Source organism: Entelurus aequoreus, linkage group LG14 (assembly GCF_033978785.1).
Source record: "Entelurus aequoreus isolate RoL-2023_Sb linkage group LG14, RoL_Eaeq_v1.1, whole genome shotgun sequence".
NCBI lineage: Eukaryota > Metazoa > Chordata > Actinopteri > Syngnathiformes > Syngnathidae > Entelurus > Entelurus aequoreus.
In genome coordinates, this window is record NC_084744.1 from 40,267,166 (window position 1) to 40,282,699 (window position 15,534).

At 38.1% G+C, this 15,534-nt stretch overlaps 1 protein-coding gene across 1 annotated transcript in view; it reads right to left on the reverse strand.

Annotated features, from left to right (window-relative positions):
• The window catches only part of LOC133664893 (electrogenic aspartate/glutamate antiporter SLC25A12, mitochondrial-like), a 69,652-nt gene that overhangs the window by 5,284 nt on the left and 48,834 nt on the right, over window positions 1–15,534 (reverse strand). The window contains exons 14-15 of the mRNA XM_062069896.1: window positions 9,041–9,181; window positions 1–15 (exon numbers count right to left, since the gene is read on the reverse strand). The exon at window positions 1–15 is cut by the window's left edge and continues 124 nt beyond it. Of these exons, the coding sequence (XP_061925880.1) occupies window positions 1–15; window positions 9,041–9,181 (156 nt within the window). The remainder of the gene's footprint in view (window positions 16–9,040; window positions 9,182–15,534) is intronic.

The window sequence follows — 15,534 nt, forward strand, 5'->3', positions numbered from 1 at the left end:
GCAGGCCTTGGCGCCCTAACAAGAGAAACAATGTTTGCTGACTGGGGGCGGGGGCGGGGGTGGGGGGGGTGTTGTCATGGTAACAATGAAGCACTCTTCTTTTGCCTAAGGGCATATTTAAGGTTGATGGAGCCCAAGTCCCTCAAGGCAGAGCAGGGCCATCCATCACATACTAACTAACACATGCTGAGGAAGTCAGCATTTTTATCAACTTCTTTTTTGTCTGGAGGCACACGCACGCACGCACGCACGCACGCACGCACGCACGCACGCACGCACGCACGCACGCACGCACGCACGCACGCACGCACGCACTCAGTCTGCTGCCCAGCAAACAGAATCAACAAAACCTCCGCCTGCCAGGAAAAAAGCCACAGGAATGTAGAAAAGCTAGTAACAAGGCCTTCTAACAAGGCCATTTTTTTTTTTTGCATGTTCAACGTTGTTTGAGAAACAGCACTGAGTGATGTTTGAGGTTCATATTTGATCTTCTGATCATTCTCAGCACCTGTGGCAACAAATACACAACAAATACACAACAAATACACAACGCTGAACACAAAACAAAAGTCCTGAGAAGCAGTAAAATACATGATGTAGCCAGTTGTAATACACGTTCCCACCACTTGTGGCAGTAATGACCATTTCTAACAAATAATAATAATAATACATTTTATTTGGTATAGCGCTTTTCAGTGTACTCAAAGACGCTTTACAGGATAAAAAAATTTGAATATAAAACAGTTTAAAGTAATATAAAATACAGGGAATATAAAAGCAGTACATTGTAAAATACATAACACTGGACATTTACAAGACGGGACATTACAAGACACAAACAGAAGAAGTCTGCAGCTAAAGTCATAGATGTGTTGACATGACTATGTTTTTTTTAATTTTTTACATTTTTTAATTTTATAAACCTTTATTTATAAATTGCAACATTTACAAACAATTGAGAAATAATTATAATCAGAATAAGTACAAAAACAGAAAAACAGTACAAAACAGCGCCAGAGGGTTGTAAACTCAATAAAGTAACTAAAATAGAATGCTATATATATATATATATATATATATATATATATATATATATATATATATATATATATATATATATATATATATATATATATATATATATATATATGTGTGTGTATATGTATATATAAATATTAGGGTTGTGGGAAAAAAATTATTCGAATTCTAATCGCGATTCTCACGTTGTGCGATTCAGAATCGATTCTCATTTTTAAAAAATCGATTTTTTTTAATTTTTATTAATTATTTATAAATAAAAAAATATTTTTTATTTTTTTTAAATTAATCAATCCAACAAAACAATACACAGCAATACCATCATTAGACATTTATAAAAACAAAGAAAAAAGAACAATAGTGTCACAGTGGCTTCCACTGGCATCGCATCTCATAAGCTTGACAACACACTGTGTCCAATATTTTCACAAGGATAAAATAAGTCATACTTTTGGTTCATTTAATAGTTAAAACAAATTTACATTATTGCAATCAGTTGATAAAACATTGTCCTTCACAATTATAAAAGCTTTTTACAAAAATCTACTACTCTGCTTGCATGTCAGCAGACTGGGGTAGATCCTGCTGAAATCCTATGCATTGAATGAATAGAGAATCCTTTTGAATCGGGAAAAAAATCGTTTTTGAATCGAGAATCGTGTTGAATTGAAAAAAAAAAAATCTATTTTGAATCGAATCCTGACCCCAAGAATCGATATTGAATCGAATCGTGGGACACGCAAAGATTCACAGCCTTTATATATATATATATATATATATATATATATATATATATATATATATACATATATATATATATATATATATATATATATATATATATATATATATATATATATATATATATATATATATATATATATATATATATATATATATATAAGTGTAAAGCCATAAGCTCACACAAGTTCAGTAAATAATTCAAAGACATGACTATGTTTGTTATGATGCTTTGACATTTTTGCACGTTATTTCTTTATTGAAAGACAATTCTATGAAGAGAAAAGTTGTTTGCAAATGTGCTTACAATGCTAAGAAATGAAAAGTTAAAGCTTAAAAAAAAAAAAAAACTTTATTGAGCTAAACATTCATTCCTTATAGGGGGAAAGATGTGATGTTATAAGCTAGGGAATTTAAGAACTACACTACCCAGCATGCCACAGTAGTGATGAGCGTGCGCGGTAGCCCCGTTGAGTGTGGTTGTATGTCGCCATGCCGGCAGCGAGAATGTGGAGTAAACCGCCAACACGCCTCGTCCGCATTTATTACAATTAGACAGACAACACAATAGAGAAGTTTCTTTAGGGAAAAAAATATGACTTAAAGGGGTTGTTTACAACATTTCCACAGACGCCTCGAAGCCGCCAACTTCCTAATGTATTTGACGCACTATATCGCGCGCTCTCCTACGTAATGACGCAATCACGTACGTACGTAACACATACACGCACATTAGTGTATAGCAGCAATTTGAAAAGCTCGCGTTAGCTGCCATTTAATTTATATTTTATCATAACAGTGAATGTATATTCTATCATAACAGTGAATGTATATTTGATCATAACAGTGAATGTACATTCTACCATAACAGTGAATGTACATTCTACCATAACAGTGAATGTATATTCTATTATAATAGTGAATGTATATTTTATAATAACAGTGAATGTATATTCTATCATAACAGTGAATGTATATTCTATCATAACAGTGAATGTACATTCTACCATAACAGTGAATGTATATTCTACCATAACAGTGAATGTACATTCTACCATAACAGTGAATGTATATTCTACCATAACAGTGAATGTACATTCTACCATAACAGTGAATGTATATTCTATCATAACAGTGAATGTATATTTGATCATAACAGTGAATGTATATTCTACCATAACAGTGAATGTATATTCTACCATAACAGTGAATGTATATTCTATCATAACAGTGAATGTACATTCTACCATAACAGTGAATGTATATTCTATCATAACAGTGAATGTATATTTGATCATAACAGTGAATGTATATTCTACCATAACAGTGAATGTACATTCTACCATAACAGTGAATGTATATTTGATCATAACAGTGAATGTATATTCTATCATAACAGTGAATGTACATTCTACCATAACAGTGAATGTATATTCTATTATAACAGTGAATGTATATTTTATAATAACAGTGAATGTATATTCTATCATAACAACAACATGACTGCTAATTGTTTGTCGCTTCACTTGGACTGCTTTTGTACGCGTGCACGCGCTCCCTGCGCGTACATGTTAATGAGACCAGGTGAGTGACCGTCCGTGGTTTTATTTCTGCCGGTAAAAAAAAAAATGTCATTACATAAACTTTGTAATAGTGAAACATTTAGACAATAGTGTTCTGTTAAACCACTAATGCTAACGTACTTGTTGTAGTTTGTGTTCTCAAAAATGTTACTGTGAGGAAGTTGTAAACAGCGTCTTGAAGTAGTAACACTTTAGTGATGCTGGATTTTTATAAGGGACCGAATGTCCCTTTGGGACAGAGGACCCTATTGTATTTCTAGCGTTTTATTCTTTATTATTATACCCCCACCTCTTTGAGCTGTAATTTGACCCCCTTAACATGCTTCAAAACTCACCAAATTGGACACACACATCAGGACTGGCGAAAATTTCGATCTAATAAAAAAAACAAACCCTAAAACTCAAAATTGCGCTCTAGCGCCCCCTAGGAAGAAAACACAGACAAAACTGCTCCTAGGAAGAAAACACAGACAAAACTGCCTGTAACTTCCAGTAGGAATGTCGTAGAGACATGAAACAAAAACCTCTATGTAGGTCTCACTTAGACCTACATTTCATATATTGACAACCCTCAGCAAAAATCAACAGGAAGTTTGCAATTCCCCCTTCAAAATAAAAGTTGGGTCAAAACAGTCACCTTTTTTTAAACATTATCTACTCTGAGCGCGTTTGTCGTGTCGGCTTCAAATTAGCACAGGAGAGAGATTGAACACTTCTGATTAAAAGTTGACGAAAGAGTTTTAATTACTGCTCCGGTTTGGGTTTTATGTGCCATCAAAGTTGGTCCCGTCCATCGCTGCTTGCAGCTTTATTAGGGCCCGCACGGCCCATGTAATTAGGGTCCGCCCTGTACCCTGTACAAAGGACTCCCACAGGGAGTCCTTTGTACTGGTTACAAAGGAACCTATTGTTATTTGTACTTGAATTTTATTGACGGTTTAGTTAAAAACATGTAGTATTAATTTTGTTTGTTTTAGCACATAGTAAATTTATTTTTGTGTCTCTTACTTATGAGTCCCTTTTTATACATGCAGTATCAATCAATCAAAGTTTACTTATATATTACTGGTTAGTACTTATTTTTCTAATCAGCCGGCTAATCTCTGTCCTAACTTATGTTAAGTGCCTTATGTTTACTATTTATTTCTGTTTTTTAATATCGGCCGAGACCTGAGTCCAAATTGTGTACCGTACAGGTACAAATGTGTACAAATAAAGCTCCTTGAACCTAAGGTGTATGTGTAAATAAACAATAATCTTTGTGTCTAACACATGCTATAATATCATTTGACAAGTGAGAATGTTGTCTGTCTATCTGATGAGGTGGCAACTTGTCCAGAGTGTACCCCGCCTTCCGCCCGTGTGCAGGGACAAGCGGTTGAAAATGGATGGAAAGTTGTAAACTGTAAGTAGGTTGAATTAAAATTTTCCTGAGGGAACTCTCCTGAAGGAATCAATAAAGTACTATCTATCTATCTATCTATCTATCTATATGATTATTTCATATGATTGAAGAGGAAGATGACTAATTCCATATTATTTGAGTGGGCCCTCTATAGTCGAAAAGTTTGGCCCCAGGGTCAAAAATGCTAACAAGCCCTGATAAAGCCTATCTTGGTGAGAGGCGGGGTACATCCTGATCACCAGCCAATCACAAGACACGTTATTGCCAACAAACATTGATATTCTTCTAAGGACGATTTAGAGTCTTCACATATCAGAATCAGACTTATTGGCCGAGTGTGTTTAACACACAAGTCTATTCTAGTGCAGCTGGGATAGGCTCCAGCCCCCCCTGTGAGCGGTAGAATATGGATGGATGGAATTTGACTTGGTAGACTGTGCTCTCTTTGTTCACTGCCAGAAACAAAGAACATATGTTCCTGTTTTTAAAGACTTTTTGAGGATACACTTTAAAATAACACATTTTTGCATTTTGGCTGAAACATGGGCTAAAAAGAAAAAGAAGTTGCAGGTTAATCAGTCAGTTCATCATAAATCTGAATGGCCACGATATTAAGTAGATGTACAGTACAGGCCAAAAGTTTGGAGATACACTACCGTTCAAAAGTTTGGGGTCACCCAAACAATTTTGTGGAATAGCCTTAATTTCTAAGAACAAGAATAGACTGTCGAGTTTCAGATGAAAGTTGTCTTTTTCTGGCCATTTTGAGCGTTTAATTGACCCCACAAATGTGATGCTCCAGAAACTCAATCTGCTCAAAGGAAGGTCAGTTTTGTAGCTTCTGTAACGAGCTATACTGTTTTCAGATGTGTGAACATGATTGCACAAGGGTTTTCTAATCATCAATTAGCCTTCTGAGCCAATGAGCAAACACATTGTACCATTAGAACACTGGAGTGATAGTTGCTGGAAATGGGCCTCTATACACCTATGTAGATATTGCACCAAAAACCAGACATTTGCAGCTAGAATAGTCATTTACCACATTAGCAATGTATAGAGTGTATTTCTTTAAAGTTAAGACCAGTTTAAAGTTATCTTCATTGAAAAGTACAGTGCTTTCCCTTCAAAAATAAGGACATTTTAATGTGACCCCAAACTTTTGAACGGTAGTGTAACTTCTCATTCAATGTGTTTTCTTTATTTCCATGACAATTTACATTGTAGATTGTCACATCAAAACTATGAATGAACACATGTGGAGTTATGTACTCAACAAAAAAAGGTGAAATAACTGAAAACATGATTTATATTTTAGTTTCTTCAAAATAGATTAGACTTCATTTTTATTGTCATTCAAATTTGAACTTTATAGTACAGATAAGAATGAAAATTTGTTGCATTAGCTCATGGTAGTGCAGGATAAAAGAGAATGAAGGTGCTGATATTAATAAATAGAATACTGTACAGATACATATATTGCACTTTTGCATATGCATCCAGGTTTATGGATGTATGTTATATTGTCTTTATATTCCAGCCACTTAATCCGTTTTTGGGGGGAATTGAGGGAATTATTATGATGCGTTCAAGAGTTTTACGGCCTGAGGGAAGAAGCTGTTCCAGAACCTGGAGGTTCTGCTAATGAACCTCTTTCTAGAGTCATTAGCCACCCTTTGCTCTGATTGCTGCTTTGCACACTCTTGGCATTCTCTCCATAAGCTTCAAGCACACATGTGAAGTGAAAACCATTTCAGGTGACTTCCTCTTGAAGCTCATGGAGAGAATTTTTAGGCCAAAATGCGTCCGTTCTCCCTTTTCTGTCTACACACGGTGTCTACCATGAATTGATTAACATGGACCCCGACTTAAACAAGTTGAAAAACGTATTCGGGCGTTGCCATTTAGTGGTCAATTGTACGGAATATGTACTGTACTGTGCTATCTGCTAATAAAAGTTTCAATCAATCAAATAAATGCTTGTAAGTACTCCGTGTGTGTGCGTTGCCGAACACGCTCCCCAGCAATGTCACAACGTCATGCCCGTTAAAAAAAGGGGGGGCGGGGGGGCATCGGTACTTTTTAGAGGCGGTACAGTACCGAATAAGAATGTTCAATTATCAATAGGGATGTCCGATAATGGCTTTTTGCAGATATCAGATTTTCCGATATTGTCCAACTCTTTAATTACAGATACCGATATCAACCGATACATACAGTCGTGGTATTAACACATTATTATGCGTAATTTGGACAACCAGGTATGGTGAAGATAAGGTCCTTTTTAAAAAAATAAAATAAGATAAATAAATTAAAAAAAATTTTCTTGAATAAAAAAGAAAGTACAACAATATAAAAACAGTTACATAGAAACTAGTAATTAATGAAAATGAGTAAAATTAACTGTTAAAGGTTAGTACTATTAGTGGACCAGCAGCACGCACAATCATGTGTGCTTATGGACTGTATCCCTTGCAGACTGTATTGATATACTGTATATTAGAAATGTTGATGCCGATAAATGCTTTAAAATGTAATATCGGAAATTATCAGTATCGTTTTTTTTTTATCGGTATCGTTTTTTCTTTTTTTTTTATTAAATCAACATAAAAAACACAAGATACACTTACAATTAGTACACTAAGCCAAAAAACCTCCCTCCCCCATTTACACTCATTCACACAAAAGGGTTGTTTCTTTCTGTTATTAATATTCTGGTTCCTACATTATATATCAATATATATCAATACAGTCTGCAAGGGATACAGTCCGTAAGCACACATGATTGTGCATGCTGCTGGTCCACTAATAGTACCAACCTTTAACAGTTAATTTTACTCATTTTCATTCATTAGTAGTTTCTATGTAACTGTTTTTATATTGTTTTACTTTCTTTTTTATTCAAGAAAATGTTTTTAATTTATTTATCTTATTTTATTTTATGAAATTTTTTAAAAAGGACCTTATCTTCACCATACCTGGTTGTCCAAATTAGGCATAATAATGTGTTAATTCCACGACTGTATATATCGGTATCGGTTGATATTGGTATTGGTTGATATCGGTATCGGTAATTAAGAGTTGGACAATATCGGATATCGGCAAAAAGCCATTATCGGACATCCCTAATATATATTGATATATAATGTAGGAACCAGAATATTAATAACAGAAAGAAACAACCCTTTGGTGTGAATGAGTGGGGGGAGGGGAGGTTTTTTGGGTTGGTGCACTAATTGTAAGTGTATCTTGTGTTTTCATGTTGATTTAATAAAAAAATTTTTTTTTAAAGGATACCGATAATAAAAAAAACGATACCGATAATTTCCGATATTACATTTTAAGGCATTTATCGGCCGATAATATCGGCAGGCCGATATTATCAGACATCTCTAATTATCAACTTAACTTATCAGATGTTTTATGGTGGCGAAAGCTTCAGATGAATTTCTGTGATGGATGACTATTAAACCAAGCAGTACCACAGAACGGATATTATTTACAAGAAAAACAAAAAAATGTGTTAAAACTTTTATAACACACACACATGCTGCCTCGGTGTCTACAGGAGAGGTTCAAACCCAGAGAGAGTCCCTATGACCTCAGCTATTCAGCTGTCTTTCAGAAAGCAAACATAAAAACAAGCTTAAAAAGTAGATGTGTTTCTGTCGGGGGGGTTGAACTGTGGAACAGCTTGGATGATTTCTTAAAATGTTTCAGTTCCATTCACACATTTAAAAAACACTTTACGACCAATGTCTTGAAAAAATATATCACTCTTGAATCAACACAGTAGTTAATACTATGATCAATGTTAATTAAAAACTAAATGTGAGATATAAATAATAATGGAAGTATAATTGTTTGTATATAGTATATAATTGGTGCAAAAGGTTTAACACGTGTACAAGGATATTTCACATGCCTTTACTGTGTATATATTTGAACTGTGTTTATTTTGTGTATAATGTGTATTTATAATATGTTGTACAAAGGACATTTCATAATGTTCGAAATGTACTTGACATTGTTTGTAGGGTTAGGCGCAATAAGTGTTCAACTTCAGCCTAAACCCTTTCGGTCTGCAACATTTTATTTTCAATCTATGAATGTATAACTGTTTGTTTATTTTGTTGACCATTGACCGAAGAAGAAGAATAAACTAATAAAAAAACTAACTAATAATGTTGCTTGCACATATTTTGTTCATGGAACTCTTTTTTTTGTTGTTGTTGTGTTTTTGGTTACAGTGTGTCCAGAAGTGCTGACCCACCTTGTAAAGGCCAAAGAAGCCCAGGTCTCTGACAACACTCAGAGCTCTGACCCTGGGGCCCGTGGTGATCTCTCCGGCCACCTGCAGGCGGATCTTCACGATCTCCAGGGGATTGGTGAAAATCACCTGGGAGCCTCCAGCCTGCGGTCAACAACACGTGGATCAGTTGCTGCATCAGAAGTGAGGTGAGAGAGGATCTTCTTCTAAAGTTAGTGATGACGTGTCAGCATTTTCCTCAATTATCACAAGACAAAAGCGACTTTTCATGCCTGCTGTGATCTCACGTTGTCAATGTGGTGGACAAGAAGCAGGCATTGATGGAGCGACAGGGGTCAGGTCAGCGCGGCCGTGCTCGCGAGGCTGTGACCCCGGCACAGGCCCTCTTGCCCCCTCGGCCCCCTGAAAGCACCTCCTGTGGCGGAGGTGAGCAGCCTTGCCCGCACACTTCCCAATTTCAGCCTCATTCCCAGGGGGGAAGAGTGCTGACTCACCACCGGACGGCTCGGGGTCCGGACGCACAGCCGCCCCCTGAGGCGCGACGCCCTATGACTCAGGCACATTCATCACCCCTGCCCCCAAAAACTAATCATGCCCCAGGATGGCCGCTGGTGACATTCAGGGCAGGGGTCTTATCTGTAAACATCCGCGCTAGATATAAAAAAAGCTTCAGCACATGAAGTCATTTTTAAAGAGCGGGGGCGGCATCCGCTGCTCTGAAGATGGATGCCCTCGCTTTTATCTTCCTCACTGCTCTGATGCCAGCCATCATTTGGCAGTCTTTCAGAGGAAACAAACAAAAAAAAGGGTGCAGTAAATCCTTTCCAAAGGAATCAAAGAAGGCCTGAGATGGGATGTATCCTTTTCAGTTTGGAAAAGACACTTCCTGTGGTGTTGGCGGGCTGCAGCTGAGCTGAGAGGTATGCAGGACGCTGTCAAACTCAATCACAAGTGAGCAAAAACTGGCTTCATCCAGGACCCCCGCTCCAATTACACCTTGACAGGGGTCGCGACCCCGCAGACCTCGCGCTTCTCCAGCAGCAACCTGCGGGGCTCTTCTGCTGCCGGCCTGTGGATGGCCAGCAACACTGCTCGCATTCAAAAATGATTCACAATATGTTTGTTATTGTGGTTAAACTTTGCACGGCATCATACCGAGAGCTTTGTTTGGATTATTTTAGCTCCAGGAGAGTGAAAACAGCTCTGTGGGATGCACAATAAACATATCAGTGGAGGAATACCTTTCAATCAAAATACAGCACTATTAATGTTGCATAATAGCTTAAGAAGCTTCTGCTGAAAAAATGAACACATTAAATCACCATCATTTTTTTTAGAGCATACACCTTGATAACCTTTTAAGTAATCCAAATAATCAGGCTTTCCTCCCCCATGTGTCTGCAACAATCTGCTGGCATTTTAGATGTCATATTTATTCTTTTAAGCCAGGGGTCTTCAATTTTCATGACTATTAGTAGAGGCGGGCATCTCTGGGCACCTCACTATTCCATTATGATTCAATTATAAATATACAGTACAGGCCAAAGGTTTGGACACACCTTCTCATTCAATCTTTATTTCCATGACTATTTACATTGTAGATTGTAACACCAAAACTATGAATGAACACATGTGGAGTTATGTACTTAAAGCTTTGCCAGGCTGGAAAGCATTAACCGTGTAGTTACAGGTCCATGGTTTAATAGTATTGTTGATTTTCTGTCTATCCTTCCAGTCAGGGGTTTATTTCTTTTGTTTCTATCTGCAGTTAAGCCCGATGCTATCACGTTTGCTCCGTAGCTAAAATGCTTCGCCGATGTATTGTCATGGAGATAAAAGTCACTGTGAATGTCCATTTTGCGTTCTCGACTCTCATTTTCAAGAGGATATAGTATCCGAGGTGGTTTAAAATACAAATCCGTGATCCACAATAGAAAAAGGAGAAAGTGTGGAATCCAATGAACCCTTGTACCTAAGTTACGGTCAGAGCGAAAAAAGATACGTCCTGCACTGCACTCTAGTCCTTCACTCTCACGTTCCTCATCCACAAATCTTTCATCCTCGCTCAAATTAATGGGGTAATGGTTGCTTTCTCGGTCCGAATCGCTCTCACTGCTGGTGTAAACAATGGGGAAATGTGAGGAGCCCTTCAACCTGTGACGTCACGCTACTTCCGGTACAGGCAAGGCTTTTTTATCAGCGACCAAAACTTTATCGTCGATGTTCTCTACTAAATCCTTTCAGCAAAAATATGGCAATATCGCAAAATGATCAAGTATGACACATAGAATGGATCTGCTATCCCCGTTTAAATAAAAAAATTTCATTTCAGTAGGCCTTTAACAAAAAAATGTGAAATAACTGAAAACATGTTTTGTATTCTAGTTTCTTCAAAATAGCCACCCTTTGCTCTGATTACTGCTGTGCACACTCTTGGCATTCTCTCCATGAGCTTCAAGCAGTGGCGGGCCGTGCGTTTCCCACCTAGGCCTTCAAAGACGTCCGACTTCAATGATTACCTCTCAAAATACCATCATTGATGTCACCACATTACCATGAATTGATCAACGTGGACCCCGACTTAAACAAGTTGAAAAACTTATTCGGGTGTTACCCGAATAAGTTTTTCAATACCCGAATAAGTGGTCAATTGTACGGAATTTGTACTGTACTATGCAATCTACTAATAAAAGTGTCAATCAATCAAACATGACCATTGCTGGAGAAATACTGTACAGAAACACATTTACGCACTACTCTGCATTGAATCCACATCAACAGTGTACGAAACTAACTATTTTCTGGCGCATTTAAAAATCAATTAAAACGCATCAGCAAGTAAAACATATCTTATGTGGTACTGTCAAAATTAAAATGGCAAAAAACATTAAAAGTGAAAAATAAAATATTTGAACTCACAATGTATAGAACCTACCGTATTTTTCGGAGTATAAGTCGCTCCGGAGTATAAGTCACATTGGCCGAAAATGCATAATAAAGAAGGAAAAAACATATATAAGTCGCACTGGAGTATAAGTCGCATTTTTTGGGGAAATGTATTTGATAAAACCCAACACCAAGAATAGACATTTGAAAGGCAATTTAAAATAAATAAAGTTTAGTGAACAACAGGCTGAATAAGTGTACGTTATATGAGGCATAAATAACCAACTGAGAATGTGCCTTGTATGTTAACGTAACATATTATGGTAAGAGTCATTCAAATAACTATAACATATAGAACATGCTATACGTTTACCAAACAATCTGTCACTCCTAATCGCTAAATCCCATGAAATCTTATACGTCTAGTCTCTTACGTGAATGAGCTAAATAATATTATTTTATATTTTACGGTAATGTGTTAATAATTTCACACATAAGTCGCTCCTGAGTATAAGTCGCATCCCCGGCCAAACTGTATCATGTTGTATGCTTGCATGTTCGAAATAAACTCAAACTGAAACTCAAACTCAAACTATGAAAAAAACTGCGACTTAGAGTCAGAAAAATACGGTATTTGACGCCATATAAGCCAGTGGTAACCCTTGTTGTCAGTTTATTCAAGTGGAAATGGCGGGCATTTCCCCATTTCATCGGCAGAACAGCTGAGCTAGCTTCTGGGTTGGCTGACGTGGTCTCACAAGATGTAGCTTCTCTTTAAATATCCTTCTTGAAAATGGCCTAGCAAATATATATCTGCCACCTAATCAACGTTTTGTTCTCCTTCTCTGCTGCTTCCTGCTAAATTGCAACTTGTGATTGGATACTCACTTTGGAATGACAAGTGAGTATCCAATCACAGTCTCGTTAACATCAGGCTACCTAGATAGGCTACTGTCAACAACTTGCGATCTGATTGGCTATCGCAACTGTCTATCAACTCTATAGCTGTGTCCCAATTTAGGGTCTGCATCCTTCGGAGGACCCGGCCTACGCAGCCTCAGAAGGCTGGAGGATGCGTCACCCGTTGTTAAATGGGACAGTCTAGCCTGCGGAGGATACTTACATTTGAAAGTGTATTCGCTGCCGCTGCATGTATTTGCCGCCATCGTCAAAAAGATCCGGGTTGAACTAAGGCGCGCAAAGCATCTTGGGATATGGGAAGCCACGAAGGATCCTCCGAATACAGGGAAAAGGAGGGTGCATTCGTCGGCTGCATTTGGAGGAGCCTTCCGATTTGAATGAATTGGGACGGCCTTCAAATTGGCCCTTCGAAGGATGCAGACCCTGAATTGGGACACAGCTTTTGTGTTCTCAAATTCATCCGCTAATGGTCACAGTGCATATCCAATCACAGGAGGCGTAAATGGCACATTCAAGGTGAGGCCAGCTAGAAGGCCTTACTGACAACAACTCATGATCTGATTGGCTATAGCAATTATCTATCAACTGTATGTGCCCGTTCACTTACAGTGCCCACACATTGTTGATTCTGAAGGCAGATTTGGTACAGCATGGCAACATAAGATAGCTGAATTCTGATTGGATACAAACTAAAACTAAAACTGGAACGAGAATAATATGACATGAGAATATGAATACTTTTAGATATTTAGCAAGTCAATTAAAAAAATAATTTCACCTGGAATGGTTTTCACTTCACAGGTGTTAAGTTGTTAAGTTGTGATGCCTTCAGGCACAATCTACAATGTAAATAGTCGTGACAATAAAGAAAACGCATTGAATGAGAAGGTGTGTCCTAACTTTTGGTCTGTACTGAATATATACTGTGCATGTTTGCTAAGTACTGAAAGGCAGTGGTCCCCAACCTTTTTTGCACCTCGGACCAGTTTAATGTAGGCATTATTTTCCAGGGACCGGATTTCCACTTGTGCCAGATAAAAATACAGCAAAAATAAGTGCATGAAAAATACAAGTCACTATAACGCTGAATTAGTGGGAGCCCTGGGCTTGTTTCTTTGCAATGACATGCAGATGGAAATCAGCCTTTGGCTACAATCTGTCACATTTATGTTCATTAATGTGCATTGTATCATGTTACAAAGTTATAACAGATATAACAAATGGAAACTTCCTATGAGGAGTTTTATTGTACATCTATAAACAAGATTATTGGTTTGTCTAGTGCAGGGGTCGGCAACCCGCGGCTCTTTGACCACTCTGATGCGGCTCATCTGCATACTTGCCGACCCTCCCGATTTACCCGGGAGACTTCCGGATTTCAGTGCCTCTCCCTGTAATCTCCCGGGGCAAATGTTCTCCGATTTTCACCCTGTCATCTATAATAAGGGGATACTGGGATGACACAGCATTTAGCGCCCTCTACAGCCAACAGTATCAACGTGCCAGTCCAGGAACATGTTGTACGCAGCTTCTGCTTGCACACGTATGTGACAGCAAGGCATACTTGTTTCACAGCCATACAGGTTACACTGACGGTGACAATATAAACAACTTTAACACTCTTACTAATATACGCCACATTCTGAACCCACACCAAACAAGAATGACAAACACATTTCGGGAGAACATCTGCACCGTAACACAACATAAACACAACAGAACAAATACCCAGAATCCCATGCATCCCTAACTCTTCCGGGCTACATTATACACCCCCGCTACCACCAAACCCCGCCCACCTCAACCCTACCCCCCACACATCAACCCCCCCCCCCCCCCCCCCCCCTCCCTCTGTGCGTCGGTTGAGGTGGGCGGTGTTTGGTGGTAGCGGGGGTGTATAATGTAGCCCGGAAGAGTTAGGGATGCATGGGATTCTGGGTATTTGTTCTGTTGTGTTTATGTTGTGTTACAGTGCGTATGTTCTCCCGAAATGTGTTTGTCATTCTTGTTTGGTGTGGGTTCAAAGTGTGGCGCATATTAGTAAGAGTGTTAAAGTTGTTTATATCGCCACCGTCTGTGTAACCTGTATGGCTGTGGACCAAGTATGCCTTGCTGTCACATACGTTGTGCAAGCAGAAGCTGCATACAATATGTAACAGGACTGGCATGTAGTCAATGTTGGTTGTAGAGGGCGCTATTATTGTTGTTTGGGTGAAAACTTGCAGACATTCAAGAGAAAAGTGGACTTAAATTTCGGGGACCTCCCGATAAAATCGGGAGGGTTGACAAGTATGATGCTGTCAAGCGCCATTCATATAAAACTCATGGTCCGCACTAACATTAAATTTTCATATTAAGATACGGGCTGCGTGTTTGAAACCCCTGGTTTATACATAGCACAAAGCAAAAAAAAACTTTGTATGCAGTGTTATTTCTTTTTAAATTTCAAAAGAGTTTTGTGGCTCCCATTGTTTTCTTTAATTTGTGAAACTGGTCAAAATGGCTCTTTGAGTGGTAAAGGTTGTCGACCCCTGGTCTAGTGGGACAGGCGGAAGTTAAGTCGGAAAAAATGCAGTCCTTTATAAATTATTTAGCCTCTTAAGGTCCAAGCTGTTTGTTTACATGCTTTTTTTTATTTCTCTTGGCTATTTGGGCTTATTGGACCCTAATTAGAATAAAAACTAAGAATC